General features: G+C 45.7%; 4 protein-coding genes across 15 annotated transcripts; 1 reads left to right on the plus strand and 3 right to left on the minus strand.

Moving 5' to 3' along the window:
- Positions 1-1,161: 1,161 nt before the first annotated feature.
- Positions 1,162-7,570, plus strand: LOC100274573 (Putative CRAL/TRIO domain containing, Sec14p-like phosphatidylinositol transfer family protein). Its single transcript, XM_008651728.4, has 15 exons — positions 1,162-2,463; positions 2,631-2,725; positions 3,374-3,665; positions 3,894-3,990; positions 4,092-4,358; positions 4,456-4,533; positions 4,717-4,818; positions 4,902-4,951; positions 5,031-5,124; positions 5,261-5,359; positions 5,450-5,563; positions 5,863-5,989; positions 6,304-6,710; positions 6,965-7,039; positions 7,240-7,570. Exons 2-15 carry the CDS (start codon positions 2,692-2,694, stop codon positions 7,258-7,260), a joined length of 1,857 nt encoding a protein of 618 aa, XP_008649950.1. The 5' UTR covers positions 1,162-2,463; positions 2,631-2,691; the 3' UTR covers positions 7,261-7,570.
- Positions 7,571-7,937: 367 nt separating this feature from the next.
- Positions 7,938-10,768, minus strand: LOC100502261 (Anaphase-promoting complex subunit 10). The gene is made up of 6 exons (NM_001196738.1): positions 10,239-10,768; positions 9,754-9,814; positions 9,577-9,669; positions 9,125-9,195; positions 8,565-8,669; positions 7,938-8,384 (listed from the first exon to the last, which is right to left on the minus strand). The coding sequence occupies exons 1-6, from the start codon at positions 10,433-10,435 to the stop codon at positions 8,315-8,317; spliced, it is 597 nt and encodes a 198-aa protein (NP_001183667.1). The 5' UTR covers positions 10,436-10,768; the 3' UTR covers positions 7,938-8,314.
- A 3,190-nt stretch (positions 10,769-13,958) lies between these two features.
- LOC103630677 (Putative regulator of chromosome condensation (RCC1) family protein) lies at positions 13,959-19,812 on the minus strand. Of its 12 annotated transcripts, XR_004850393.1 has the most exons (12): positions 19,522-19,736; positions 19,270-19,315; positions 19,027-19,101; positions 18,847-18,933; positions 18,658-18,747; positions 18,414-18,500; positions 18,175-18,291; positions 15,429-17,435; positions 15,201-15,347; positions 15,032-15,078; positions 14,514-14,899; positions 13,959-14,320 (listed from the first exon to the last, which is right to left on the minus strand). XR_004850393.1 is itself a non-coding variant. In XM_035960239.1 (11 exons), the coding sequence occupies exons 8-11, from the start codon at positions 17,322-17,324 to the stop codon at positions 14,230-14,232; spliced, it is 2,520 nt and encodes an 839-aa protein (XP_035816132.1). In that variant the 5' UTR covers positions 17,325-17,435; positions 18,175-18,291; positions 18,414-18,500; positions 18,658-18,747; positions 18,847-18,923; positions 19,027-19,101; positions 19,270-19,315; positions 19,522-19,812; the 3' UTR covers positions 13,959-14,229. The 12 variants fall into 12 exon arrangements, 10 of the variants coding, with proteins under 10 accessions (XP_035816132.1, XP_035816130.1, XP_035816131.1 ...); XR_004850392.1 differs by having other exon boundaries at positions 19,027-19,315; positions 19,522-19,812; XM_035960239.1 differs by lacking the exon at positions 15,032-15,078 and having other exon boundaries at positions 18,847-18,923; positions 19,522-19,812.
- Positions 19,813-24,016: 4,204 nt separating this feature from the next.
- LOC103630679 (mitogen-activated protein kinase kinase kinase 17) lies at positions 24,017-25,598 on the minus strand. The gene has a single exon (XM_008651735.4). The coding sequence runs from the start codon at positions 25,502-25,504 to the stop codon at positions 24,092-24,094; it is 1,413 nt and encodes a 470-aa protein (XP_008649957.1). The 5' UTR covers positions 25,505-25,598; the 3' UTR covers positions 24,017-24,091.
- Between the last annotated feature and the right edge of the window lie 639 nt (positions 25,599-26,237).

The following is a 26,237-nucleotide window of genomic DNA, read 5'->3' on the forward strand; positions in this document are numbered from 1 at the left end:
TCTGTACGCAGCCACTCCCATTACGCCGAACAGGTCCGCGGCGTGTTATTCCCTGACGACCACCTACCCTACTACTACTACCACCCCTATGGAAAGTTCTTGGCCTTTGTGAATCCATGCATGCGTGCGTGGAATCACAAGCAGCCGCATTGTTTATCTCCACTTGATTTTTTTTAATAAACACTTGTTTCGAACCAGTCATGCCTCGAAGCCCCGTTCTTGGTTCAAACGGACAGAGATTTTGCTAGTGGCTACTGCTAGTAGAAATATATATAGGAAATGTCAACTGCCATAACACCAATATATGGCACTGCTGGCAGAATCCATGAATTATTGTAGGGTTACGTGGTGGCTTTGACAAGATTAATTAGCTGCTGCCACATTGCCAGGTACGCAGCCGATTCAGCCATTTTTATACGTCCAAACTCGGTGCGTCAACATCACAATGAAGCGAGATTGGACCATTCGACCGGCTACACTCTTGTATCGTTTGTGTCACAGTCACCCGGTGGAAGTGAAACCACGAGGTCACTGGAACGCCACAAGGCATGATGTGAAGAAGAAAAAATCAGCCAAGTTTGGTCACACACCACAAAGCACAACAACGTTTCTTTCCTTGCTTGGTCCTATCATATATATAATTAATTAATAACCTTATAACAAAGCATGTGCTCTCTTTAATTAATCCTTTTGTCCTTTAGGCTTTCATCAGATCACACTACAACCTAAGCTTGTTCGATTTGCCAACGACCCCGTTCCCCTATGATATAATGACAGCCGAAAACCTGCTTTAGCATGGTTCACGGGTGTTTTGCAATCAGTGTAACAACTAAAGATATTCATGTAGGTAGGTAGCGTAGGTTCAATGCATGGAGCGCGGATGCGTAGACATGTACAAAATGTTCCATCTGTGCCGAGACCACCCCCCATCGATGTGCCATTTGTTTGGTCGCTGTCCTGACTGATGCCCCGGCAGAAAGACACAGGACAGTGAGCGCTTCAATCAGCTCCTCTAGCTCATCTGCTTGTTCTTTAGCTGAAGAGAGCACACAGTGACACAATGGAACTTGGAACTTGGCAGGCTACTCCGCTACTGCCTACTGTACTGGGCTGCTGGCAGTTAATCTCTGCGTACTGCTAGTGCTAGTAGTACTATGCATCTAGCTCAGCAAGAAATTTAACTTGCTGCTATTTTAACAGTATAGTTTCATTTAGAGTTCAACTCTCTTGTGCCGATTGAGACATGGATATATATGATTACCGCGGTGAAACCATCTATGAGCTCTGGGTAAGCATGGCTGTCTATCCCTGGCGGCTGATATTAGCATTTTTTTCTTGGTCTGCTCAGGAACAGGCCATAAAGATAATAGAGTACGGCCAAAACGGTTCCTTCTTGCTGCAGCCACGAAATTTGAGCCAAATTATGCTAGCTTAGCTACATCTTCTTGGTAAAAACAACGTGGCATGCAGCAGCCGCAACTGAATATATCAAGGTAATAACTACACACCAGCCAGAGCGCTGACATAAAAGTGAAAAAAATCCCAGTCTAAAGGGCCTAAATGGATAAAAGTGAAAAAGAATGCCTCAACATCACATGTTTAATTCCAAATTTTTTTCATTTCTGAAGACGGAACCATCCAGGCATCAGCAGAGCTGTAGAGCAGATTGAGGAGACAACAGGGCGAGGCGACAGACAGGAGACGAGTTTGAGCCTGTTTGGTTCAGCTTTTTTCTGATCAGCTTTTCTGAAAATCTGGCTGTTGAGAGAATCTGGCTGTGGGGAGAATCTGAGTATCATTATGATTACGTGTGTAGGAAGATAAAGTTATTCATAGGCTCAGGATCTAGAAAGTGACGGATTCCTACTATTACAACGACTCAACCGATTATGTGTTTATGTTGATTTTGGATGATTTTTGCCCCAACGAATTTTATAAAAGCTGACTGAAAAGCTGAGCGTTTTACGGTCCGCAGCAGCTTTTGGTGGCCATAAGCTACCAGAAGTCGAAACAAACAGAGCCTTTGTCCAGCGCCTCCAATCCAACCGAACAGTCTGACCTGGCCAACTCCTCCTCCACGCGTCACATCACTGGCACACGTTCCTTGAACGCGGTCTACGGTTGGTTTACGGCCACTGTTCTGAGGGTCCCCCGAAATCATGCCGCGACACACGCTTCCACAGATCCTCCAAAATCCTATGTAACCGAGCCTACCCGACGGGCTCGAGCCACCTGAGTGCACCGGGTCCATGGGCCGAGCATGCGCGCGTTTGGGCAGCTCGACCGTTCGGCCGGTACGAGTGTATGAACCGGGTCCAGAGACATGACCGGAACCTCTCCTTCTCGCATCACCCTCCCGGAGTCTGCCCCCACGCCCACCCATTGAAAAGCAGAGCGGCTGCCGCTCTCCTCCTCCTCCTTCCTGGACAAAATCATCAGCTCCCGAAATCCAAATTGAAACAGGTAAGATAGAACCCCACGGAACCCCCCTCCCGAGCTGTTTCCTCCCCTGTGTTTTCATGAGTTTTATGCAACAACTTTATTCGAAATTTCGAATACAGTTAAAAGTTTCTTCTTTTGGTGCACGGTTCATCAATCACAGTGCTTTTCTCCCAAATGGCTGGTTGCAGTTGCAGGCGATTCTGAGCTCGGGTTTTGTTCCGGGGACGGATTCCTGTGCCGGCGGACGGGATGTCAGGCCCTCTCGACCGATTTGCTAGGCCATGTGAGTATGAAGTGCTTCTTTCCGTTGGGACACAATCAATTGGTTTCCGACGAATTAGCGCATGCTATTGGTTCATCTTGTTAATTTTTGTTTCTCTCAAATTTACGGAGTGAATTTCTGTTTCTTTAATATTGTTCTTGCATGGTTATTGTTTAATAGAAGAAAAAAACCAACGTACTTTTGTTATTGAAAGAAATCCCAACACAGAAGTAGATCGTTTACCAACTGCTTGAGCTTTACCTGTTCTCATTAGAGGACCTGAAGCTTATGCTTGAAGCTGGTCACCTTCAAGGATAACCACAAGATGGAACCTGACTTAATGCAGATAATGGACATATAACAATGTTGTAACACGTGCAAATTAATAAGTTCAGAAACCATTCGACCAGTCCATGTCCCAACTATTATTACCATGTACTGTTTTTGCCTATGAAGATATGTTACTACCTATATTAACTTCTCTCACTACCTCTCTTTCTCTCTCTGATTTAGCATTGATCTAATAGGCAGGTTGCAGTTCTAGCTTCTCATCGCTAGCAGAATATTCTATCTAGTCTAACCCACCTACCTAATAGTAACTGCTGCTACGGAACAAAATAACTTTCTTTGCTTGGATTAGGAGATGGGAAATTGAGACAATCTTTGCAGGCTTTGAAGGGTTTGTACATAACGATGAAAGGAAAGAGAGCAGATCTGATGCAGACAACTCAGAAGGAGATAAGAAGACTAAGATTGGGTCTTTCAAGAAAAAAGCAATTAATGCGGGGAACAAATTCAGGCATTCCTTGAGAAGGAGAAGCAAAAAAAAGACCGAAAGGGGGGATTCCATCAAGGACATAAGGGACGTTAAAGAGCTTCAAGATGTTGAGACATTCCGACAATGCTTAATTGATGAGGATTTGCTGCCACCACAGCACGATGATTATCACATGATGTTAAGGTACAACGCTTCTTATTCACAGTTTTTTTTTCTTCTTTTCAATAACCTTCAAAAGGAAGGAAGTTCCTTGTTCACAGGATTTTGTTTATTCTTTACGCTACTTTTATTTTCCCCCTTTCATACCTTCCCAATAGCCCCACATTAAACCTTGCACATGTGCTCAAGGGGCCACGATTAGAAGAAAGTGGTTGCTATCCTAGTTGACTGGGATTCTCATTTGCATTGCAGGTTCCTAAAAGCACGGAAATTTGAAGTTGAGAAAGCTAAGAGTATGTGGTCAGACATGATCAATTGGAGGAAGGAATTCGGAGTCGACAAAATAGAGGTAAAACTGAAGTTAAATAGCATATCATAAATAATGCCATAATCGCCAATGTTGCTCAGAGTAACTTCTGTGTTCTGACCCTTCTTGGTCCTATACTTCAGGAATTTGACTACACCGAGTTAGATGAAGTGACAGAGTATTACCCACAATTTTATCATGGAGTAGATAAAGAGGGAAGACCTGTCTACATAGAATTAGTAGGAAAAGTTGATGCAAACAAGCTAATACAAGTGACAACCCTAGATCGGTATGTAAAATACCATGTCAAAGAATTTGAGAAGTGCTTCCAGATGAAATTTCCAGCTTGCACCATTGCTGCTAAAAAGCACATAGATTCGTCCACTACTATTTTGGATGTGCAAGGCGTGGTATGCTGCACTATATTATAGCTAAGTATTGTTCTTTACATATAAAGCCACATTGCTAAGAGTTAATACTTTGTTCTTTACTTCTTGGTAAATCAAGGGTTTCAAGAACTTCTCGAAATCTGCCAGAGAATTAATCACACGATTACAGAAGATCGACAGTGATAACTACCCAGAGGTTAGTGATGCTAAGAAGAGTCCTGGGTGACAATTTTTGTTCCAGCATTTTGAAAAATACTCAAAGAATATTTTTATTAGTAATTTGACTAAAATTCAAAAGATGAAATATACTTCCTTCTTGGCACTATGTTTATCTTGACCCAACTTTACTACCCCTAATGCATTTTGGATGCTATTACAGACACTGTGCCGGATGTATATAATTAATGCTGGCCAAGGCTTCAAGATGTTATGGAGCACAATAAAATCATTCCTCGATCCAAAAACTGCTTCCAAGATCCATGTATGTAATGCTTTGTTAAGCACTGATTTGATTGCATCTTGTGTAATTTAATATACTGATAATACTTAGTGTTTCCTTTGAAGGTTCTTGGGAATAAGTATCAACATAAGTTGCTCGAAATAATTGACGAGTGGTTAGTATTTTTTTTGTGTGCCGTACATTTATGTTGTTTATTACTTCCATTCTAATTTCTGCTTAATGCATGCATGCAGTGAACTGCCAGAATTTCTTGGTGGCAAATGCAATTGTATTGAAGGTTGCCAAAGATCTGACAAAGGTCCTTGGAAGGATCCCAACATAATAAAGGTAAAAAAAATATCCTGTCACTTTACCCCAGCCACCAAGTATTATGAAAAAGAAAACAAGAATAAATATCAAAGAAGAAAAGGGGGATACTTCAATGTGTTCTGTTGCTAACTTGATGCATCTTCAATTTGTCCAGAGAGTCCTCAATGACGAGGCAAACTACGGCAGACAAATTGTGACCATATCCAGCATTGATGGAAAAATAATACGTTATGCTAGGCCAGATCACCCAACTGTAAGTCTATGAATTCTTGAGAGTAGAAGTTTCGAGATGCATCATTCTCAATCATCAGTCAGTACTTACTCCATTATTCTGCTGAAGCAGAGAAAAGGGAGTGATGCATCTGCCGAGTCTGGATCTGAAGTGGAAGATGTAACATCTCCTACTGCATCAAGGAACCTGATTACACATCCTATTTTGACCCCTGTTCACGAAGAGGCAAGAGGCTAAGCCTGTACAGTTTAGTGTATGAATAAAAAACTGACACTACTGGCATAGTCTAGACATTATTCATGGAGGGTCACTAAATTATAACTGTTCAAACATTCATTGAACAAGAAATGGTACCACACCCCTTTTATTTTCCTGTCGCTTTTGGTAATATGGGTTCTAACCAGTCCACTCTCCAAACAAGTTGGAGAGTAACTTGGTCTATACTCTTTTTGAAATGCTACTGCCATTTTTGTTATTGCCAACCAGACTACCAGTATTGATGTAACCTCTATTGCTATCTACAGTCAAAATTGTCGCCACATGGTTCCACATTTGTTGCTCATGCTTCTATTGAAGAAAACATTCCTGTTGTAGACAAGGTTGTGGATGATGGATGGGGTACTCCCAGAGGTAGTCTCCAAGCTTCTTCAGGTATTCTGTGTTATTATATGATTGCTTCTTTTATTGTGAATCTCTTGCCTAAAGTTTTGTTCTTCATTTTACATCCGTTCAGTTTATTTTAGTCGATGTCTGTCCCCACAAAAGTTTTTCTACCGATGTACTTCATCAATCCTTAAAAAACGTAACTCCTATGTCAATGTGCTTACATTCACACCAATGTTGTTTTGAGCCACATCCTTTGGTTGATTACTTCTATTCTTTACTTCCATAAAAAAAAGGAAATCTGAAGGCTTAGCTTACAACTTATTGCCGAACCCTGCACCTCTTACAACTCTCCACACCAGGTTCGTTGCCCTCGAGAAACACGCACGGCACATTCGAAGGACTGAGAGTTCAAGCTGTCGCATGGCTGACGTTCTTGATCACGGCCCTTTTCGCCACGCTCTGTTCCGTCCCGAGCAAGATGGCCAGAAGGATCTCCAGCCAGTCTAGCAAGCACGACGACTACCGCGGCGAGTATCCTCAAGAGGAGGAGGAGCACAAGGAGGAGTTCCGGCCTCCGTCTCCTGCCCCGTCCTACACGGAGAAGGACGTGCTCTCGTCGATGCTGAGACGGCTCGGTGAGCTGGAGGGCAGGGTGCAGGTGCTCGAGACGAAGCCGTCCGAGATGCCGTTTGAGAAGGAGGAGCTGCTCAACGCAGCCGTCCGCCGCGTGGACGCGCTGGAAGCCGAGCTGATCTCCACGAAGAAGGTACGGGCTTGTTCTGTACGTTCAAACCTGCTGCTTTCTGTCTTTGATCTCGGTTGGTGCAAACTAGAACTGCCTGCCAGTAGAATACATGGAAAAATATTGCTCTAGCCCTTTTTTTTTCTTCTTCTGATAAATGGAATAAGGCTGTAGAGGCTAGCTGGGATAATGCTTACTTATTCCATCATATAGAGAAAAGGAAAGGAAAAACTGACAAGGCCTTGAACTTAACTATCTACTCCAACTTCCGTGAGCAGGCCCTTTACGATGCTCTGATGCGACAGGATGAGCTGCTCGCGTACATTGACAGGCAGGAGCTGATCAAGTTCCGTGTACGTTACTGCACTGTTCTCCCGCCCTTCTTTCTTACTCCATCTTTCGACATATATAAATAAATGTGTGTGCTATCACGTTCCCACTCTCTGAATGTCTGATCATTAACTTGTTGACCTTGTTCTTAAGGTAAAGCTACTCACTCACTCCCATCTAGTACTGCAATTGATTCTTGTCCCCCCGTGTATGCCTTCTGCAGAAAAAGAAGTTCTGCTTCTAAGATCTGACCATGGAGCAGCTGGTCATGTCCGGAGCCGTTCGTGTATATTGTTGGATCGCGGCTAGTACGGTGAATGATGTAATGTGTCCATCTGTACAAGTGTGTAACGGAACGGTGTAAGTATAGTAGGAAAACAATGTGTTAGCTGTGCGGTAGCACTTGTGTGCTAGCCTAAATTGTAATCTTGCAAGTCGGTGCATAGCTGATTGCGCACCAATACGTAGTTATGAATGGAATCGCACTCGTGTTCGTATAAAATAAAATAAATTAGCAGCGCCAAATGTTTAAAAATGAGGCGCAAGAGAGTGCCCAGGAACATATTCCCACTCGCACCAAATGCTTCCAGTGTTTGAGTCCTGCGTGCAATGCATTGATCACGGCTCGCACTTGGAAACTTCTCCTCCCAACTATACAAGCTTTTTTCATTCTACTGCAGATAGCGGCTGCGGCAAGGACTGCACGTCTGCACCTACGGTAGGTGGCCTACCCATCCTCATCTCTTTTCCCCCCACAACCGCTGAACCAAATCTCATCACCAACGTAACGAAAAGTTCAATGGTTTAACAGTGCAACCGGCCACAAACTGTATGCCCTAACCTAAGGCGCTGAACACCAGGGGCACAGAATGACATGGACCAACCAAGCAAACGCTGCACGCCAAAAGAGGCTGCGAAACAGGTTCAAAAATATGTTATACCTCCTTAACCACTACTACAGGCCCAAGACCGGACAGACAGTACGGAGTAAGGCAAAGAGATTAATAGGGTGTTTAGTTTGAGAAATAAGCTAGACCATCATTTTCTCACTTCTCATTTTTTTTAGTTTGTGGAATAAAACGAGTTGATCCATCACCACCCCACCTCATAGTTAGTTAGTATTAATACGAGCAATGAGGTTATCTCATCAAATTTGATCAATAGATTCACGATGCACCATCTCATCTTCGATGAAGTGGTTCTTTTAACCAAACACTCCCTAACTGCGCACCATCATCCAGAGCCATGAGCTGCCGACTGATCCTCAGTGTTTCCTTCTCCTGGTTGCGCACCCACTGTCATCTAATAGTGGAGTACGTGATGAACTCCCTGGAAATGAAATGGAACGGCTGGTGGGGGACAGGGCTCCTGAAACAAGAAGAGGCATAAATTCAAGATTCTAACTGTACATAAAATTCTATGTATGCCATGACATGGGTACAAGCATCTAATTCTATATTAACTCTAATGTACCCCCCATAGATCTTGGTCTAGTCAGATATACTCATGTATTACCCCCAAAAAAAATGCAAGCCATATCCAACTTACGGTCTTGGCCCATAGATCTTGATCTGTCGGACATGAGTATCCCTCCCATTCAGATGATTGGATAAAACCGCAATTTGGAGCATAAATGTGTGAATGAATGTTTCGCTGCATACACATACCCAAAACGAGAGTAATATATATGTCTACATTACAAAAGTATAATCAAAGTAGTACAAGGTTTAAACAAAGTGTCACTTCCAATAACTTAAAAAAAACAGTTTCACTTCCTAAATTATTACGATGACAAAATCCTTCAAGCATTCACTAGATAAAATATATTAACTCTTTCCTGGTGAGATTATAGATGCAGTATTATCTGCCTCAAATGTGTCAGTATTAAGCGACACCTTGTCAGTATCTGACGACTAACCTGACATGATATCCAAGTCTTTTCGAATTCAACACATAGACTCAAACCAAAACAAGAAACCAAGGCTGTTAGCTTAAGTCTGCACATTTGCTTTGTCCACAAACATTTGTTTTGTCCTCCCACATGTATAAAGGGAGAGTATACTCATAATTTTGGGAACTACCATTCATCTTCAAGTTACAATGCATACCGTGGATCAGCCCCGGATAATGATATATGAACCCATCCAACTGGCTTTGCAAGCTCCACAGTTTTAATCTCCTGGAATCATGAGATATGTTATGGAAATATTCAAATGATGGCAAAATTGCCACTTAGTAAGCTCAACATTTCGATTTTCAAACAAATAGTTCAGTGCAGCAGTACTTGCAATGCAGAAGCAATTCTCTCAGGAAATGCCAGGTCATATTAACTGTATCTAACTTCTAGAAGGCACGAAATACCGGAAAAAACAATCTAGTTACAGTTTATAAAATCAGTTCAAGCTTAGCCTCAGAATGATTATTTCACATGCTTTGAAACTCGTATTCTCTGTCGTACTCAACTCGGACGAATCAACATGTTAACTCTTGCTTAAATCTACTACACCCGACAAGTTCTTGAACATCCTTCAAAACAATATCTCATGGAGAACAAGCATACCTTGAGGTTGTGGAAGCCATCCCCGGCCCGGATGGAGATCTTGCTGGGCGTGTAGCTCTCGTCGAGCTTGAAATCCACGTAGAGAGCAACAAGCTGCCACGCAACATAGAACCGATTAATCTCAAAACCATCGAATCACAAGCCAAGAGAGAATAGCATCTCTACTGAAGCAGGCACCTGCAGCTGCACCTTCTTCTGGAACCGGATGTTCACCAGGTGCGGCTCCGCCCCATCAGACCTGAGACCAAAATCGCAGAACCCAAATCACCAACTCTGACCTTCTAGCTTCAACTAATTCGACAAAGAAAGGAGTGATATTAAACTACGATTTAAACGACGTTTCACAACTCTAATTAGAGATTGAAACTATGTTTTAGCGTTTTGACGTTCTAAACTACAACGTGTTTTATACCATTAGCTATTTTTGGACCCAGCCTTATTTTTGAGGTCCAATCCGGCTCATGGGTGAAATTTTGGTAAGCCACTAACCTCTTTATTTTGGTATTTAATTTCATGATATTGTTTGAAATTATGATATATTAGTTTTTTTCATATGTTGCTTAAAACTATGTTTGAACTTTGTTTAAACGTTCTACGTTTTATCTTTTTAATAACCTTGAAAGAAAACAAAAAAAAAATGGTGATGAGCGATAGCCACTGACTGCCAGTAGGCGTCGAGGTTGTCGTCGCGCAGGGCTGCGACGCCGTTGCCGTCCTTGAAGGAACTGACGCTCCACGCGGCCCTCTTCGCCACCTCCCGCATGTCCGCGTCCACAGTCAGCTCCGGGCTCCCCTTCAGCCGTCCAGCGCCTGGGTCCACCGCCGCCGCCGCCGCCGCCTCCTCGGCGTCGGATTCCATCGGGACCAGTGCGAGGGGAAGAACCGGAGAAGCAGTGAAGCACACTCACCAGGGCGGACTTAGAGTCTCGTACTGTTAGACAGGGCGGAATCGGGACTGGGCGCTTGGCACGATCGGCGTCCACGCTGGCCTGTTGCTTCGCCCCTCGGCCGGTTGCCGGTCGTGTCGCGGCCCCGCGGCAGGCGGCTCGCCCTCTCGGCTGTCGCTGTTGGTGGCAGCGGCGCGGCGTAGGGGTCCCGGGCTCCCGGCGATGGAGTCGGGGCTCCGCGCCTCGCGGACGGGGAACAAGATTGTCTGCAGTCGCGCTCATCGACTGGCCTCTGCAGTCACGCGATCACTGCCATCCGCTGCAAATCCAATGGCCAGTGTGTCCCATACGTCTTCATCTCTTCACGACCTGGTTCTCACGTGTCTAGGTCCAGCTCAACAAGTAAAATACGGCCCACTCAAAATGCAAGCAGGACTGCATGAGGTCGTCCTGGGGTTCCACGCCATCATCACCTGCAAGGCTGCAACTGCCTCCAGCCGTGCACCAGCGAGCTCCACCCACATAGGGATGGCAATTGGACCCGTGGGTATGGATACCCACGGGTTTCGTACCCGGTGGACATGAATTCGGGTTTGAAATTTTACTCATGGATACTATCGGGTCGGGTACCCGAAATACGACGGGTAGGGTACGGATATTATGTTTTACCCATGGATATCCACTGGATACCCGAATTGTGTTTTTGTGGCCCATGAAAAAGAAGCCCAAAGGTTAAATCACTGAACCGCTAACCCTAACTCCCTAAATTCTCTACTCCTTTCCCTTCCCAGCCGTCTCGGCCGCCCACCCCACTACCAACCGCAGCCGCCACTCCCAGAGTCCCAGTCGTCCTCGTCCCAGCCTTCCCTGGAGGTGGAGGCCAGGAGCCCAGGACCCAGCGCCCCACGCGGCCACGCGGCAGTCCCCGTCCAGGCTCCCAGGCGGCGCCGCGGCGGCCAGGCCCCAGGCCCCAACCGCGCGCCCCCGTCCAGGCTCCCAGGCGGCGCCGCGGCGGCCAGGCCCCAGCCCCGCGCCCTCGCCCAGCACTCCAGCAGGCAGCAGCCCGCTGCCCAGGAGGCCAGGACGGCCACCAGTCGGCCAGTCTTCAGGCTTCAATCTTCATCCCGCTGCCCCGCTGCACATTCTGCAACACTGAGAATCTTCATCCCGCTGCCTCGCTTCAATCTTCACCCCGCTGCAAATTGGTGATGTTGCTTATATATTTCACATGTTGTGATGTTATTTATTAACTCACATCTGTCATAAACTGTGTTGTTCATCAATTTGCATGCGGATTTATATTTTACAGTACCATATCCACCGGATACCCGATACCCGACGGATACCCGGTGGGTACGGGTACGGGTCCATTTTTTTACCCGATTGACTTGGTGGGTATGGATATTTATATAAGGGTCGGGTATGATATCGGGTCGGGTATTATCAGACCCGAACATAACCCGACCCGCTGCCATCCCTACACCCACAAGGCTAGCAAAAGATCCTTCTACGCGGGCAGTAGGCATGTTGAGGTAGGAATAAAACTAGTAGACATGTTGTAACGATGAATAAACTGTAAATTGATTTTAATTAAGATCATCTATGAATATTAACCGTGATGATTAGTTTTTTATCGCCAACTTTTTGAGATAGGAATGCTTTTGTGGTCATTGTGATCATTGACGGATCTAGGATTTTATCTAAGGGTATGGTGTTCAAAAAATTATGCATAATTTGATAAATTTATTTTATAGTTATATATAATGTTATTTTTATGACTTTATTGGAGGCTTAATGCGCCCGTCGACTCTTAATCCATTTTATGTGGCGCTTTTATGACCATGGGTTGCAACCATGGTTAGGATGTCCCCTCCATCAAGGGCACATATTACAAGAGTTGGTTACCATTAACTCAATCCTAGTTTCTGTTAACCGGATGGTGTAGAGCTCTCATCTAAGTGATGGTTACAGAGAATTATATATACATATGTTGATTTCCCTCTAACTATAGCTTTACAGGCCTATTTCCTTCCATCTTACATATGTTGATTTCCATTTTTACATGACAAGCTGAACTTTATGCTCATTGCAATTATTTCCACGACAATCTAATGACGAATGAAAATGAGAACAAATTAGAACTATATAACACCACAACACAATCTGATTTCGGTGGGAAGAAACTAGAACACAATTCAAGCTAATCTAATTCCATTTTGGGAATGAGATGCAGTGATGCACACCACTTAAGAAGCAACGCCAAAAAAATAAAAAAGTTACAGTAGGATCGCACCAATACAAAGTTGTAATGTTTGGGCCCACGATTTGTTGGCCCAACAACTAGATCGTGGAAGGATGGAGATGCATGTGATACGGTGGCAATTGAATATCGAGTGGCTGCAGAGACAAGTTAATAAGCATGACTACAGATAATCTCGTTCCATGGACGGCCCGGCCTAGGCCTGGCCTGGGCGCTTGGGACAGATAGGCGCTAGGTTGCGGCCTGCCCTAGTGGCTAGTTGGACCAGACTTCTTTTATGAACTCAAAGTACCAAAAATGTGAGTGCTAAAAAAAATTTAAACCCGGATGACGTGGCTTCTTGTGTCGCGCTATAATTTCCGACACAGCACCTACCACGTTGTGCCGCTTGGCGCAGCGATGCACTTTCATCTGGTCTGACACGTTCGCACTAGCAAAAACATAAGACGCGCAACATATGGCTATGGGTTCGAGTATTTATGTTCACAATCTTTTTTTAGTTTTAAGTTCATGTGCATAATCTATTAAAAATTTATATTTCCATAAAACTGCTAAGCAAAATAGCTTTTTTGAGAAAGTTGCTGGCCTAGGTGTGTTTGGTTTAGCTTTCAGCTTTGACGTTTATCCCTAAAAAACAAACCGAACAGCTAAATATAGAAAGCAATTTTTTTATAAAAACAAACTTTCTCACGGTGTAAAGTTAAAAGCATCATTGAACCTGCTTGTAAGTTGTAACACCTTTTGGACAGGAGTGTATCTAGTGGGTATGCCAGCGTGCTCAACATATACATAGTGTGTATATATAGAGAAAATAAAAAAAAATATAGAAAGGATGTTGCACTAGCAATCTTGTAGATTGTGCTATTCTTGTGTTGAGGCTTATGACATCAAGACCTACCTGATAAAGTCTTAAGATGTGTAATTTAATATAAAACTTGTCACTGAATTGTCAATTGGTTTGACCAAATATATACACAATTTTTAGTTGGCATACCCTATGATAAAATCTTAGATCCGCCACTGTTTTTGTCACTGTTTTCAGATGAAATTATAAATAAATATATATATATATATATATATATATATATATATATATATATATATATAAGATTTTTTATCGGTTTTTAGTGGTTTCTACCGAACGGTTTTTAGTTTTTTAACAGACCACAACAACTTTTTTTCATAACTCACGGTCCACGTCAGTTTTTTTCACCGCCGCGATCCAACGAAACACATTCCAACCAAACACACGGCTGTTGAATGAATAATTTGAGATATCAAAACTGCGAAACAGTAAACTGTAGGAGGTGAGCTAGAGAAAGGGTAAACTGTAGGAGGTAAACAACAACAGAATGAGAATCTACATCAGCATCTTCCCCATCCACAACCTAATTCTACATCGCCACAGGCCCACGGCACACAGCCGCAGGAGCAATGCCCCAAGCAACATGAAGAAAACTTTGCCTTCTTCTTGAAGTGTCCAATGGTGAAGTCTGGTGAGGCTGGTTAGTTGGCCGGGTGGTTGTATTTCCTGAACACTCTCTCCTGGTTCTCCCTCCACCATTCCTCGGCCTGCTGCTCCGCAAACCTCCTCTTGCTGATCGGGAAACAAAACAACCAAGAGAAAACAAATGGTCATCAGCTCAAGTTGTTCCTAGAAGCAAATTCTGTCTCGGCACAAAATGAAAACCACCAGGCATTTTGGAGCTATGCAATGTGCTACATAAGTGGTCGGTGCTGGTTTCTTCTCGATCTATGCAGTGAAAGGAAAATGGCCTGCAGTAGGGTACCTGAACCGGACACGCTTGAACACCTTAGTGCCATCTCTAAGCTGGATGAGCGTCACATACACCCCCGGTTCAAACTGCTCAATCAGCTGCACTTCTCCATGGGTACCACCGAGCTTCGGTGCTAAGTCGCCGTTAGCTCTCGAGCTGTTCTCCATGATACGGTGGCATGGAGACTCGCTCGCCAAGGAAGCAGCCGAGCTGCTCGCGTTTCCAGCACTGCCGTCCTGAGACATTACGAGGTTGCCTATGCTTGCGCACTTACGATGCATACCTGTGGCTTCCAGTGGACGAACACCTTGTTCTGTGAGAAACCTCTCCGAATGGTTTTGCAAGGCTTTTAAGCCGTCGGCAGCGTCGCTGGGCACCCTATCTGCGATGCTCTTGAGCTGAAGAATGAATGGACGTGATACAGACATAAAGTTAGCATACTCCAGACCGATCCAGTAAACATGTGAAGAACCCTTATTTTATGATATATAGTACTATGCTTTTTCATCCGCAACAATGTTGAGGCACACCTCTATTTGTATTTTTAACTGGAGTATAGAAGTCTTGATAGTTGATACTGTAAGTTGAACAGAATAAAAGGAAGTATATGGTTGAGTTCAACATGATAGGCACTTAAAATTTCAACAAGCAAGTTCAAGAGCTACATATATGTATCACAAAACTAGTTTAGCACTGTACCTCATTGTCAAGGAACCTAATGAACTCCAAGACACCATTACGCCTTGAAGACTCTTCTGCAGCTGTAGAGGCAGAATGTTCAGCTCTCCTTTCCGCTTTCTGCAGTTGCTCTTCTTGGGCATCACATTTTTGTTTCAGTTTATTAACCTGAAAAAAAAAACTTGACCATTTTATCGACATCAACTAAACACAATAAAGTCGAAAAATCTACGGTGTTCTAAATCATACCTGAGATTGCAACTTTGAGATATCTTCATTCAGCACCTGTTTAGCCATCTTCAAGTTATCGGTATCACTTTTACCACAAAGAGGAGTTGCTGCTGCTGGAGTTGGCTTCTTTGTGAGAGGAGCTGGTGACATAGGCATGGCCATTGGCATTGGAGCCATTGTCATGGGCTTCAGACTAGCTGGACCACCAAATGTTGCGCCAAAAGCAAGATTGTTAAAAGGTAGCATGGAAGGAACTTGGGGTGCCCTCATCGTGGACATAGGATCTGGTTTTATCTCGTTTCTAACTGCTTTCAGCTCAGCTTGCTTGAGTGGTTCTGCTGTTGATCCAGTTGCAAGCCTGGAAGACCTTATTTCTGGTCTCTCTGACCTGTCTTTGCTATCAACAGAGCGACGAGCAATGGCATTTCTTTTGCTATGTGAGCTGTTGCTGCTGGTCTCCGCTGCCTTAAGCTTCATGAAGCATGAATCACATACGCGATGTGGTTTGCCAGGAGTTGGTGCCAAAGCAGCTTTCAGAACTTTTTTTGAACTACATGCATGGCAATGAACAAGCCCACAATTGTAACAATTATGTCTCTTTCTTGTGAAGCCAAATGGTTGCCTACAACCTGAGCAGACAGACTGATCAGCACCTGAAACCCACTTATGTATACAAATGCAGGTCGTGAAATTAGAACCACATGCTATACTTTTAACGTGACGATCTTTTAATGCTTCCACAAGAGTTGGTTTTTTCTTATCTTCAACACCACCATGTCCCAGCCTCCCATTGGCTCCCATTCCCCATGTATATACTTCGCTTCGTGAAGTCAAGACTGCAACATGGCATGAGCCACATGAGATCTCTTCAACCAATTCTCCAGCCAGCCTATCTTGTACTGGGGTAGGATGTTTACCATCAGATTTTGGATTCCCAAGCTGGCCATTGCTAGAGCTGCCCATTGTGAAAACATGACCAGATGTAGAAAGGGCAATGGTCATACTATGTCCACAAGCTACCTGATGGAAATTATAATCAATGAGAGATTGAACACAAGTAGGAACTAGCCTAGCATCTTTATCCCCGTGACCTAGGGGATTCTTATCACCAGCACCCCAGGTAAATAGCTTCCTGGATATCACATTCACACCTGCCTGATTAGTGGTCTCCACAATCGCTGCAGAATGCCAGAGTCCACAGGCAACTTTTATTGTTCTAAATCCACTCAAAGTTTCGACTTCCTTTGGATATGCGACAGTATGACGATTCCCATGTCCAAGGGCACCAAATGTCCCATCACCAAAGGTGAACACTTTACCACTTGATGTGGTCAGTGCTGAATGCCATGAACCACATGAAACAGACAATACCTGAACCCCTTCTAAAGGTCCTGAGACTCGTTTTGGAAGCCAGTGACTAGTTCCAGCACCATGTCCAAGCAATCCAGCATTGTAGTATCCATCACCCCAAGTGTACAAATCACCAGAGGCAGTTATAGCACAAGTATGGAACTCGCCGCACGCAACATATTCTACATTTGACACTGCTAAGGCTTCGACAAGTTTAGGACGGCTAATATCTGCATCGGTCCCATGACCAAGTCGTCCGCCAAGTTCTTCGCCCCATGCAAATACTTCTCCTTGCCTAGTAGTGAGTGCAATGTGCCTATAACCACACGCTATCTGTTGTACGTCCAAGACAACATCTGATTCAAGTGGTTTGGGAATTAAAATGTCTGCTTTGGAGCACAAATAGTTTGCGGATCCTTCTGCAGGGATCATATCAGTCCACACCTCACCCCACACATAAACATCACCAAGGGATTCAATGTCATCTTGTCCAGAACCTTGACTTGAAGAACTAGGGGCACTGGAAATACTAAGCCGGCTACTGTCTGTACTTGCTCTTAGCATATTTGCACGATCAGATACAACATCTGTTTTTGCTGAGTTAAAAGTACGTGTGATACTCGATGCAATATCTAGTGTTGTATCATGAAAAGTATCTTGGTAATGTGATACTTCCTGAAAAAATAAAGAAATGCTCAGCTTGAACATTCTGCAGCACTTGATCGAACATAAGGAACAGTCCAATTTGGGGCAGTCCAGTTGACACAAGAAAGGTTAAGTGGATAAACTACTAGTATTTTATTAGGCATTAACTACTGCTCGAATAAGTATGAACCAAATATCACCCCCCGTCTGTTTTGTTTGTTTGTCAAAGGTGGCCGTAGATCACATACACACTTATTCTTATGACTTTGTAGGCTCACAAAGGGTAAAAATATAATGGCTTATGTGTGCATCAATCACAATACCATATTTCCTAAACAAGGCCTAACTAATGTATTAAAACTCGACCTGCGGGGGTAAGACAGTCCCCGGAGTATTATATTTAAGAAGACCTTCTCACACAAGTCGATAAAACCCCCCGAACCTCTACCCCACCCATACACAGCGGCATCGAAGCCCATGTGAGAACGACCGCGACCGGGCCGAGCCTTAAACCTGTGCTTTAGCGTGGGACAGACGAGACGATTTTTTTAACCACATAGCCTGAAATTCGCTCCCACAGAGAGTCGAACCCAGGACCTGAGGAGTGCTACTCAGACCACCAAACCAACTCAGCTAGAGGCTCTTTCGCTACTAATGTATTAATGAAATTTGAATCAATCTCAAATAGCAAAGCTCACGCATAAAAATTATGAGTACTTATTTAACTGTAAATAAACAGTGTGGCAAACTATTAGGAACATAAACTCACGTCAGAAACTGATAATCTATCACTTGGACCATCAGCTGAATAACTTTTACGGCATGAAGTAATAAGTGCCTCAAGCGTTGAAAACCAGACCTCAACTTCTGCTTGATCCTTGCAAACCTGTAGATCAGCTAGAATCTCATGTAATTAAGGTCTTCCACGAATTGTAGTAAAACATAAATCTAAAACACAAAACTTTTGTCGCTACTTAGTGAAAGTTGTATAAATCATATATACTTTACCAGGTCAAGGGAACGTTGTCCGTTCTTGTATATCAAAGAAAATGATAGGTAGTCCTTCTCAGGGCGTAAAAACCTCCTAAATACAGCCTGGCAAGAAAGAGAAGACGAATTCATGTAAGCCAATTTGAAATGTCCGGGACCCCATGTCTAAATTAATTATTGGACACTAAATATTGTAGTTTGACACTAAATTGTTAGCATAGCAGCAAAGTAACCATCTAACTCAGTGGAAAGTTGTGCTTACAGTTCTTTGTCCAGGAATGATTCTAGAGACAGAAGACAGTACAAGGTACTTCACTTTGCTATGGGAATACCAAACCAATGATGTTTCATCCTGTAATGATAAATCATCAAAGGAACGTTATTTCTGTAGTGTAACACAGCACTTGAGAAAGTTAAGATTGGCATTACACGGTCGCACATAAGAACTTACACTAGAAAGTCTGAACTCACGAATCTTGGGTCTTCCCTTCCTACTATACTTGATAAGTTTACTGCCTTTTTTGAGAGCTATAAGGGCCTTCGGAGAAATGTACGGATTAGTATATCCAGTTGATTAGGGATTAATGACATGCTCAGGCAAAATAGAAAGGGGCGGCATTTAGTTACTCACATTATCATCTGGTGTCATCTAAACAGTAACATGTCAACATCCTATTTTCAAGTATTGGATCTTGATCACCTGCAACTGCGCATACAGGTGAACGTTGGGACCTCAGCAAAACAAAGAACGGATTCAGAACATATCAACATGAAACGTCGTTAATTATATTGGAGAAAATTGTACGGTGGTCATAACAATACAAAATTTCCAGATTGAGCGACAGCAACCTATACGTTCTTATACGATACCGACCCATGCGCAGATTGATCCCAATCTTGGCCGAATCTCTCCGTTTCTTCTGAAACATTACAGAAAAATGGTTTGACATTTCCAAACAGATTGACGATGCTGCTTATTGTATGAAAAAACAATTAGTACTCGGCCACGAAGCGCGCAAATCCGTTCCAGACAGGGTGAAAGACTTGTATTTGAGGGTTCAGAACAAAATGAGATTCTGCAGAACAAAATGCGCAATCCATCCGAAGCAATCCCGGTCTTGCTTACCAGCAGGAGAAGAAATCAATCGGAGTCCGGATGGATCTTCACTCCACGCCAGTCTAGGGGGAACGAGGACGACGAGAGAAGGGCGAGGAGCACGGTTGGGGTGGAAGGACGCATTGATCTGCATGGAGGGAGAGTGAGGCGCGTTCGGCGGGGAGGGCGGGGAGGGCGGGGTGGAGAAGCCTAACGATAGTTGGGGAAGGAACGAGTGGTCTGCGGGATCGGTTGAACTCGGTCGGGACTCGGGACACAAGCACAAGGTGACAAGGGCAAACTGCCGTACGGCTCGAGTGCTCTTTGCTCAGTGGAGTCTTGGTGCTTATGTAAATAAAACTCTAGTGTTTTGAAATTTTAATTTCACTTAAATGCATATGAATTCTTTGAGTTTAAATTTATTTAAATGCATAATAATTCTTATAAAAAAAAAGAAAACGTCTCATTGCACGAGCCAAGGTAGACTTTTTTTGTCATAGTTATACGCAGTTGTATACAGTTCTGACGAAGCAGAACTACATGTTAATTATTATAGACACCGGGCCTCTATCTATGTAAAACTTTGACTAATAATAGCATCACTAACAAATGATAAAGTGCAATGGTGTATTGCATTGCCTGTCCCGGATCTGCCGCGGTGATTTAGTATGATTTAGTATGTGTTTGATTCTCGGACTAGAGTTGAATCCGAGTTTTAGATATCAACAATTAAGATAATTAAATATGCACTAATTATAAAACTAATTGTATGATTTGTACATTTTTACTATAGCAAAATATGAATTAAATATGAACTAACTAGATTTAACAGATTTATCTACAAATTAACCGTGGTTTATGTAATTAGTTTTATAGTTAATTTATGTTTAGCTCTTTAATTAATATCCAGAACTCAAACTAACTTATAGTCTGAAATCCAAACACCCCCTTACCCTCTCCTGTCATCTAGTGGGCACCGTTGACATCCGCGGTCAGCATATATGCATGGTATTTGCTACATTAACCGCTCTATATTTATATTTTTTAATGGTGGTGTCTCCTGTCATTTAGTTTCTTTGACTATATTTCTTATATGCAAACTTACATGTCCGAAGAACTAGCTGCTTTAAGCATAGTGTCAATCAAAAAATACGACAGAACATAGTAAAAGAATCTACTAATTTTTGGATATATAGGTAGAACATACAAACACTTACATAACTAAACGACGCTCACTCTATGTTTATAGACATCTCCAAGAGTTTGTATCAATAAAATGTGTACTAATGGAACCACTGTTGATGGATATTGTCATATATGATAAATCATACCATAAAAATAAAAAAATAGTTAGTTGAAAGAAAATGGGCAATGCGTGTGTTGAGGCAATCCAAGGCATATTTGATACAAGAGCTAATTAGTAGATATCTAAAATTAGCTCTAGTGAGATAAGAGCATGACACCTTTGAATATGTCTACAAAAGTTAAAGAAAATGTGAGCTCGTTCATATATTTGCTCAGTGACATAAGAATATGTTATTATATAATGTTTATGCTTTCAATATGCTTAGCAATAACGATGATTAATAATATCACTTTGAAAATATACTTCTTATTGCCTCTACAACAAATGGGACATGGATACAACATTCACACGACCGATTTTGAAGTGTAACCTCATCGAAGTCCTATATTCGGATCGTCGGTAGCTCGACATCGCTTCATTAGAAAGGTCGTAGCTCATCCATACGGAGTTCGAATGAGATTAATGAGCACTTGTTTTTATTCAATAAACTTTTAAATGAATTTGATTTCACCTCAAGATCATACGGGGAAGGTCTCCAAATCATCAAGACATATTGTCGTTGTTTTTCTGCCGGTGCTATGATGTCATCATGGATTTTTATTCACCTTTGGGACCTTAGCCCCAAGTTAGAGCATATATGCTCAAAGAAGATGGAGAACATACTAAGAAAGATCTTAGACACCCTTTTCCCTCGACCACCTCCTTAGTAGGCTAGGAGGCTAGCAAGAGTGTCCAACCAAAATTGGAGGCTTAATTCATGATAAGTGTAAGTCCATCTTATACTATAGGAGCATCCTGCAGTCGCTTAGGTCACATATGAACTCTACTTTTCATTGATTCACGTATGGATGGAAAGTTGTATTGATAAAATACATAGTGTCGTTGGTCCCATACCAAAGTTCCTTGATTCATTTTGCCACCGTATGGGGGGAGGGGGGGGGGGGGTTGGCCCATGCATACACAATGACAGCCTGTGTCTGATTTTTTTCTCCCTGAATACACAGGGTCACTCGTAGTATGGAGCACTATATTGCCAGTTTTTACCTGTGTCACAACTGCTGTCAGTCAGTGAGTGAGAGAGAGAGAGAGAGAGTCAATGCACAGCTGAGCCCAAACGAAAGCAGAGTTGCGATTTGCGAACCTGCAGAGCACGGCCAGGTGAGAACGCGACGGGATGACCCAAATGCGAGGTCACGGCTGACGATCAACCGAGTGAGCGTGCCTCCTCCGGCCGTTACACCACCCAACCCAACCCAAGCAGAGCAACTGCTCCTGCTAGTCCAGTCTCTCAACGCACGCAGCCATACCATCTGAACCAAAGACTCGTCGGACTTGAGTATTCCTCGCGGGCCGGGTCGGTCCACGAAGGACCAGCTTGTAGTATCTATCTTCCTGAACTGGCGTTCAATAAATATTGCCAAAGGAGAGAGGACTACTATTGCCACACGGCCACGGGAGACGAAGACCTCCATGCCTCCAGGTCCAGGCGCCGGCCGTTTTTGTGCGTCACGGCCAGCGTCAACAGCGGGCGCGAGCTGGTTAAGCGCTGACGCACCACGCAGCTTGGACTTTTTTTTTCCGTTCTCGTTTTCCCATTCTGTTCCCTATTTCTGGAAAGGAAGGAACGGGGACTGCTGGCATGGTTCCAATAACTCTCTCTCTCTCTCTCATTCTCCCTGGGTTTGGGGCTGAGCTGACTGACCTGAAGAACGCTTGACCTTCTTCATGGGGTGACGCTACGCCTGACGCAGGCTCACGTAACGACTGATTGTTCAGGTTCCTGGGAGCTCAGCTAACCTAACCTCTGACAAAAAGTCAGCTTAGGCGATGATTCCGGTCAGCCACACCGTCGTCGTTCACGACGGCACCTGGGGTTTCCGGAACCATGGATGGATGGGGCGTGCAAGTGACAAAATCTGGCAGCCCGTTTGGTGGCTCCGCACCACTTGTGCCCTTTTGTCTGGCCTGGTCCCTTTGGGGCCCGGACGTTGCACTGCACACCTGGACTGCTGGACAGGTCTCTAGATGCAGCAATACGAGTATGCATGCCAAGTTTGTTGACAGTTGGAGGAGCTGGCACCTGGCAGCCACACAAGAATTCTTGGGCAGGGCTGCTCTTTCGTGGGTTTAGGCCAACTGACCTCCAGAACATGTGCAATCTACTACTAGTATTAAGTGGCATCTAGATGCGTACAGTAAAACGCGCTGTCAGCGGTAACAAACCGTTGGTCCAAGATCGGAGAAGGCTGAACGATGCTGCCACGGACAAGGGAAAACAAAAAAGATCACTGCCACGGCAGAAAAAAAAAAGGAGGAGAAGAAGATATCTAGAAACGAGCACGAGGCACACACATGTCAGGAGTAGTGAGCTCATCCAAAGCACCTCGACAAGTGTCACGGTGGTTCCACATCGCAGATCACACACGCCTCCCCCCTACCTAGCTTTCCTGCCAACAACCAAGCAGGCCTCCTCCTCGATGCAGAGGAATGACTCTGTCTGGGCACTGCTCTGCTCACACGCCCGCATGCCACTTGGCCAGCGCCGCGCGCGGACAGGTCGCGGCCCCGCGACCGTTTCCTTGCCGGGGAAAGCAAAAAAAAAAATCTCTAGAAGCCGTGGGGGGGCCGCGGCAGCCGGCAGGGACGACGACGACGAGACGCCACATGACGTGACACGAGTAGTCGCGGGCGAGGCCAAGGGCCCAAGGCGTCGAGCACGTTTCTGGAGACGGAACGCGATATGGAGCTGCGGTTGCGGGGCACGCCTGCCTGCGGCGAGAGCGAGATGCACGGTGGTGGGTGTGGGGGCGGTCGCGCGGGCCGGCGTGTCTGCGTTGCTTTGTTGCCACATTTGTCGGCAACTCCCAAATTAATAGTAAGTTTGCCGAGAAGATGTCCAAGCCTTTGCTGTTGGACGTTGCTTTGGGTTTGGGATATACGGGGGGTGGGTTGGAAATTAGATGTGGTTGGGTAAAGGGTTAGATGGATCCGTGACTTGTCCACGAGGTGCCGATGCGTCTGTGGTGTGGCTGTCACTTCATGCGCTCCGTCCGAGGATGAAGGTTCCATTGTTCTCACTCAACTACTCAAGCGGTTACCGCGTGTTCGGATAACCCAGTTACTGTTACTGTTACCCAGTTCAATCATGTGTCGCCTTGTTTGTTCTGCCTCGTCATGGAAATGGAACGCAGCTTTGGCTAGAGTATCGCGGGATTTCAATTAAAAGGATCTTGTATTCAATGGTTCCTAACTCCGCCAGTTGTGGAAGTCATAAAAGAAGAAGGGGCGACAGAGCTAGAAGACGGGCAGAGGAGGAGGAGGAGCAAGAAAGGAAACAGGGGGCCATTTGGCCGTGAAAAAGTACTTTTTTACTATTTCTTCAGCATAAATATCGAGATGGAGTACAATCGGATCACCGGTGAAATTCGCGTAAACATCTAGCTGTTGCCGATGCGCATAATAAGCATCCGCAGCTCCTACATTGTGCACAGGGTCGTCGCCAACGTCCGAGTCAGCGTCAAAAAGCTCAGACTCCGATTCGTCTCCTCCCCCGAAAATTCCGTAGCTCGTCGTCTCAGATGCCGGCGCAGCCACGGGCGCCTGCTCCGACGATGTCGCCACCGCCGTGCTGGGAATTTCACACTGCGTCGATGGAAATCTCACTTCTTGGCCAGCAACGGCGGCGGCGGCGGCGTTAGGAAGTTCGGAGTAGCCGCTGGACACTTCGATCCAGCCATCGTCGTCGGATTCCCAGTCCGGCAACGCCGAGCAAGGGCCTGCCAGTGCCCTGATCCTGTCTGTTGCGCTCTCTGACATCTCCTCCTCCTCCTCCTCCTCATCTAACTCCCAAAATGCGGCATCCAACGTGCTCTTGGGAGACACCCACCTGGGCTTTGCATCATCCTCTGCTTCGCCGGCGGACGCCAAGAACGGGTGCTCCAGCAGCTGCGCCGCCGTCCACCGCTCGCTGGCCTCTCGCCTCAGGCACTTGTCCAGGAAATCCTTGGTCTCGGCCGACAGCCACTCCGGCGCCTCCGGCACGGCGTCCGTGTACCCGATCAGGCGCACCGCGGCGGGCACGTCGTCCACGTGCGTCCACGGGGCGCGCCCGGTGGCCATCTCGATGACGGTGCACCCCAGCGCCCAGACGTCGGCGGCGGGGCCCTGGTCCTCCCCGCGCGCCACCTCGGGCGCCATGAACGCCGGGGTGCCGCCGATCGGGCCCCCGGACCCCGCCCTCCTCGCGCACCCGAAGTCCGCGAGCATGGCGCGGCCGTCGGCCCCGATCACCACGTTCCTCGCCTTGACGTCGCCGTGCACCACGCCCTCCTCCCCGTGGAGGTAGGCGATCCCCCGGGCCACGTCCGCCGCGTACGCCCGCACGGCGGGCTCCTCCAGGCGGCCCCCGTTCCGGCCCACCGCGTCGACCAGCGAGCCGCCGGGCGCGAACTCGAGGAGCAGCTGGAACTCCCCTCCCGCGGCGGCGCGGAAGCCCAGGCAGGGGAGCACGTGCGGGGAGCTGAGCGAGGCCATGATCCCGCCCTCGCGCCGCAGCTGCGCCGCCGCCGCCGCGCCGCCGGCCGACTTGACGGCCACGAGCTCGCCCTCGCCCGCCGCGAACAGCGACACGACGGCGCCCGACGCGCCGCGGCCGAGCGTGCGGAGCCGCGTCAGGTGGCGGCCGCTGATCCCGGCGTCCGCCATCATCTCTGGGCGTGGATTCGTGATCCCACTGGGTATCTTTCCGTTTCTTGGGGCTAGGTCTCGCACAATTCGAGTCCGCGTGGCTGCGATGCCGCCGATTTGCCCGCGACCGCGTATTTATAAGCGTGGGTTGGGGGAGGCCGAGCCGAGTTCGGTGGCGCGGACGCGAGACGAGAGCACGTGAGGAATGCGGTGAGCCGGTGACGCGGGGGCGGGAGCGGGCCGAGTTCGGTGGGGCTCCCGCTCTCTTCGTTCCGCTCGCCGCGTGCCGTGACTGACTTGTGGGGCGCGCAGAGCGGGTGCTGATCGGTCGAGAGATTTGGCCACGTGGGACGCACCGAACGTGGGTTTTTGCGGCCAAAGCACAAGTGGAAAACGAGGGCGAAATGGTTATTTGGGTCTGCTTGATGCAGAGGATGGGCACACTACGCGTGTCGGTTCCGAGAGGAAGCTTTTGGGTTTTTATTTGTGGTGCGGTAAACCAACAAAAAAAATAAAAAATATCTTTTTAGGAAAAAAAACATGAACAGCCCACAGGATACTACGACGGTACAACATTTGCATAATCCCAAGACAACATTATTTGAAGACATCAAAGTCGTACATAGGATTAGAGACAGAAGGATGTAGATATGACTATATCGGTCTAGATGAATGAATAGGAACAATATAAATAAGTAAACGAAGTGTCGATGCCAACATATGAGATTTGTGATGGTGGGAAAGTAGAAGACGG

This window comes from Zea mays, chromosome 6 (genome assembly GCF_902167145.1).
Source record: "Zea mays cultivar B73 chromosome 6, Zm-B73-REFERENCE-NAM-5.0, whole genome shotgun sequence".
NCBI lineage: Eukaryota > Viridiplantae > Streptophyta > Magnoliopsida > Poales > Poaceae > Zea > Zea mays.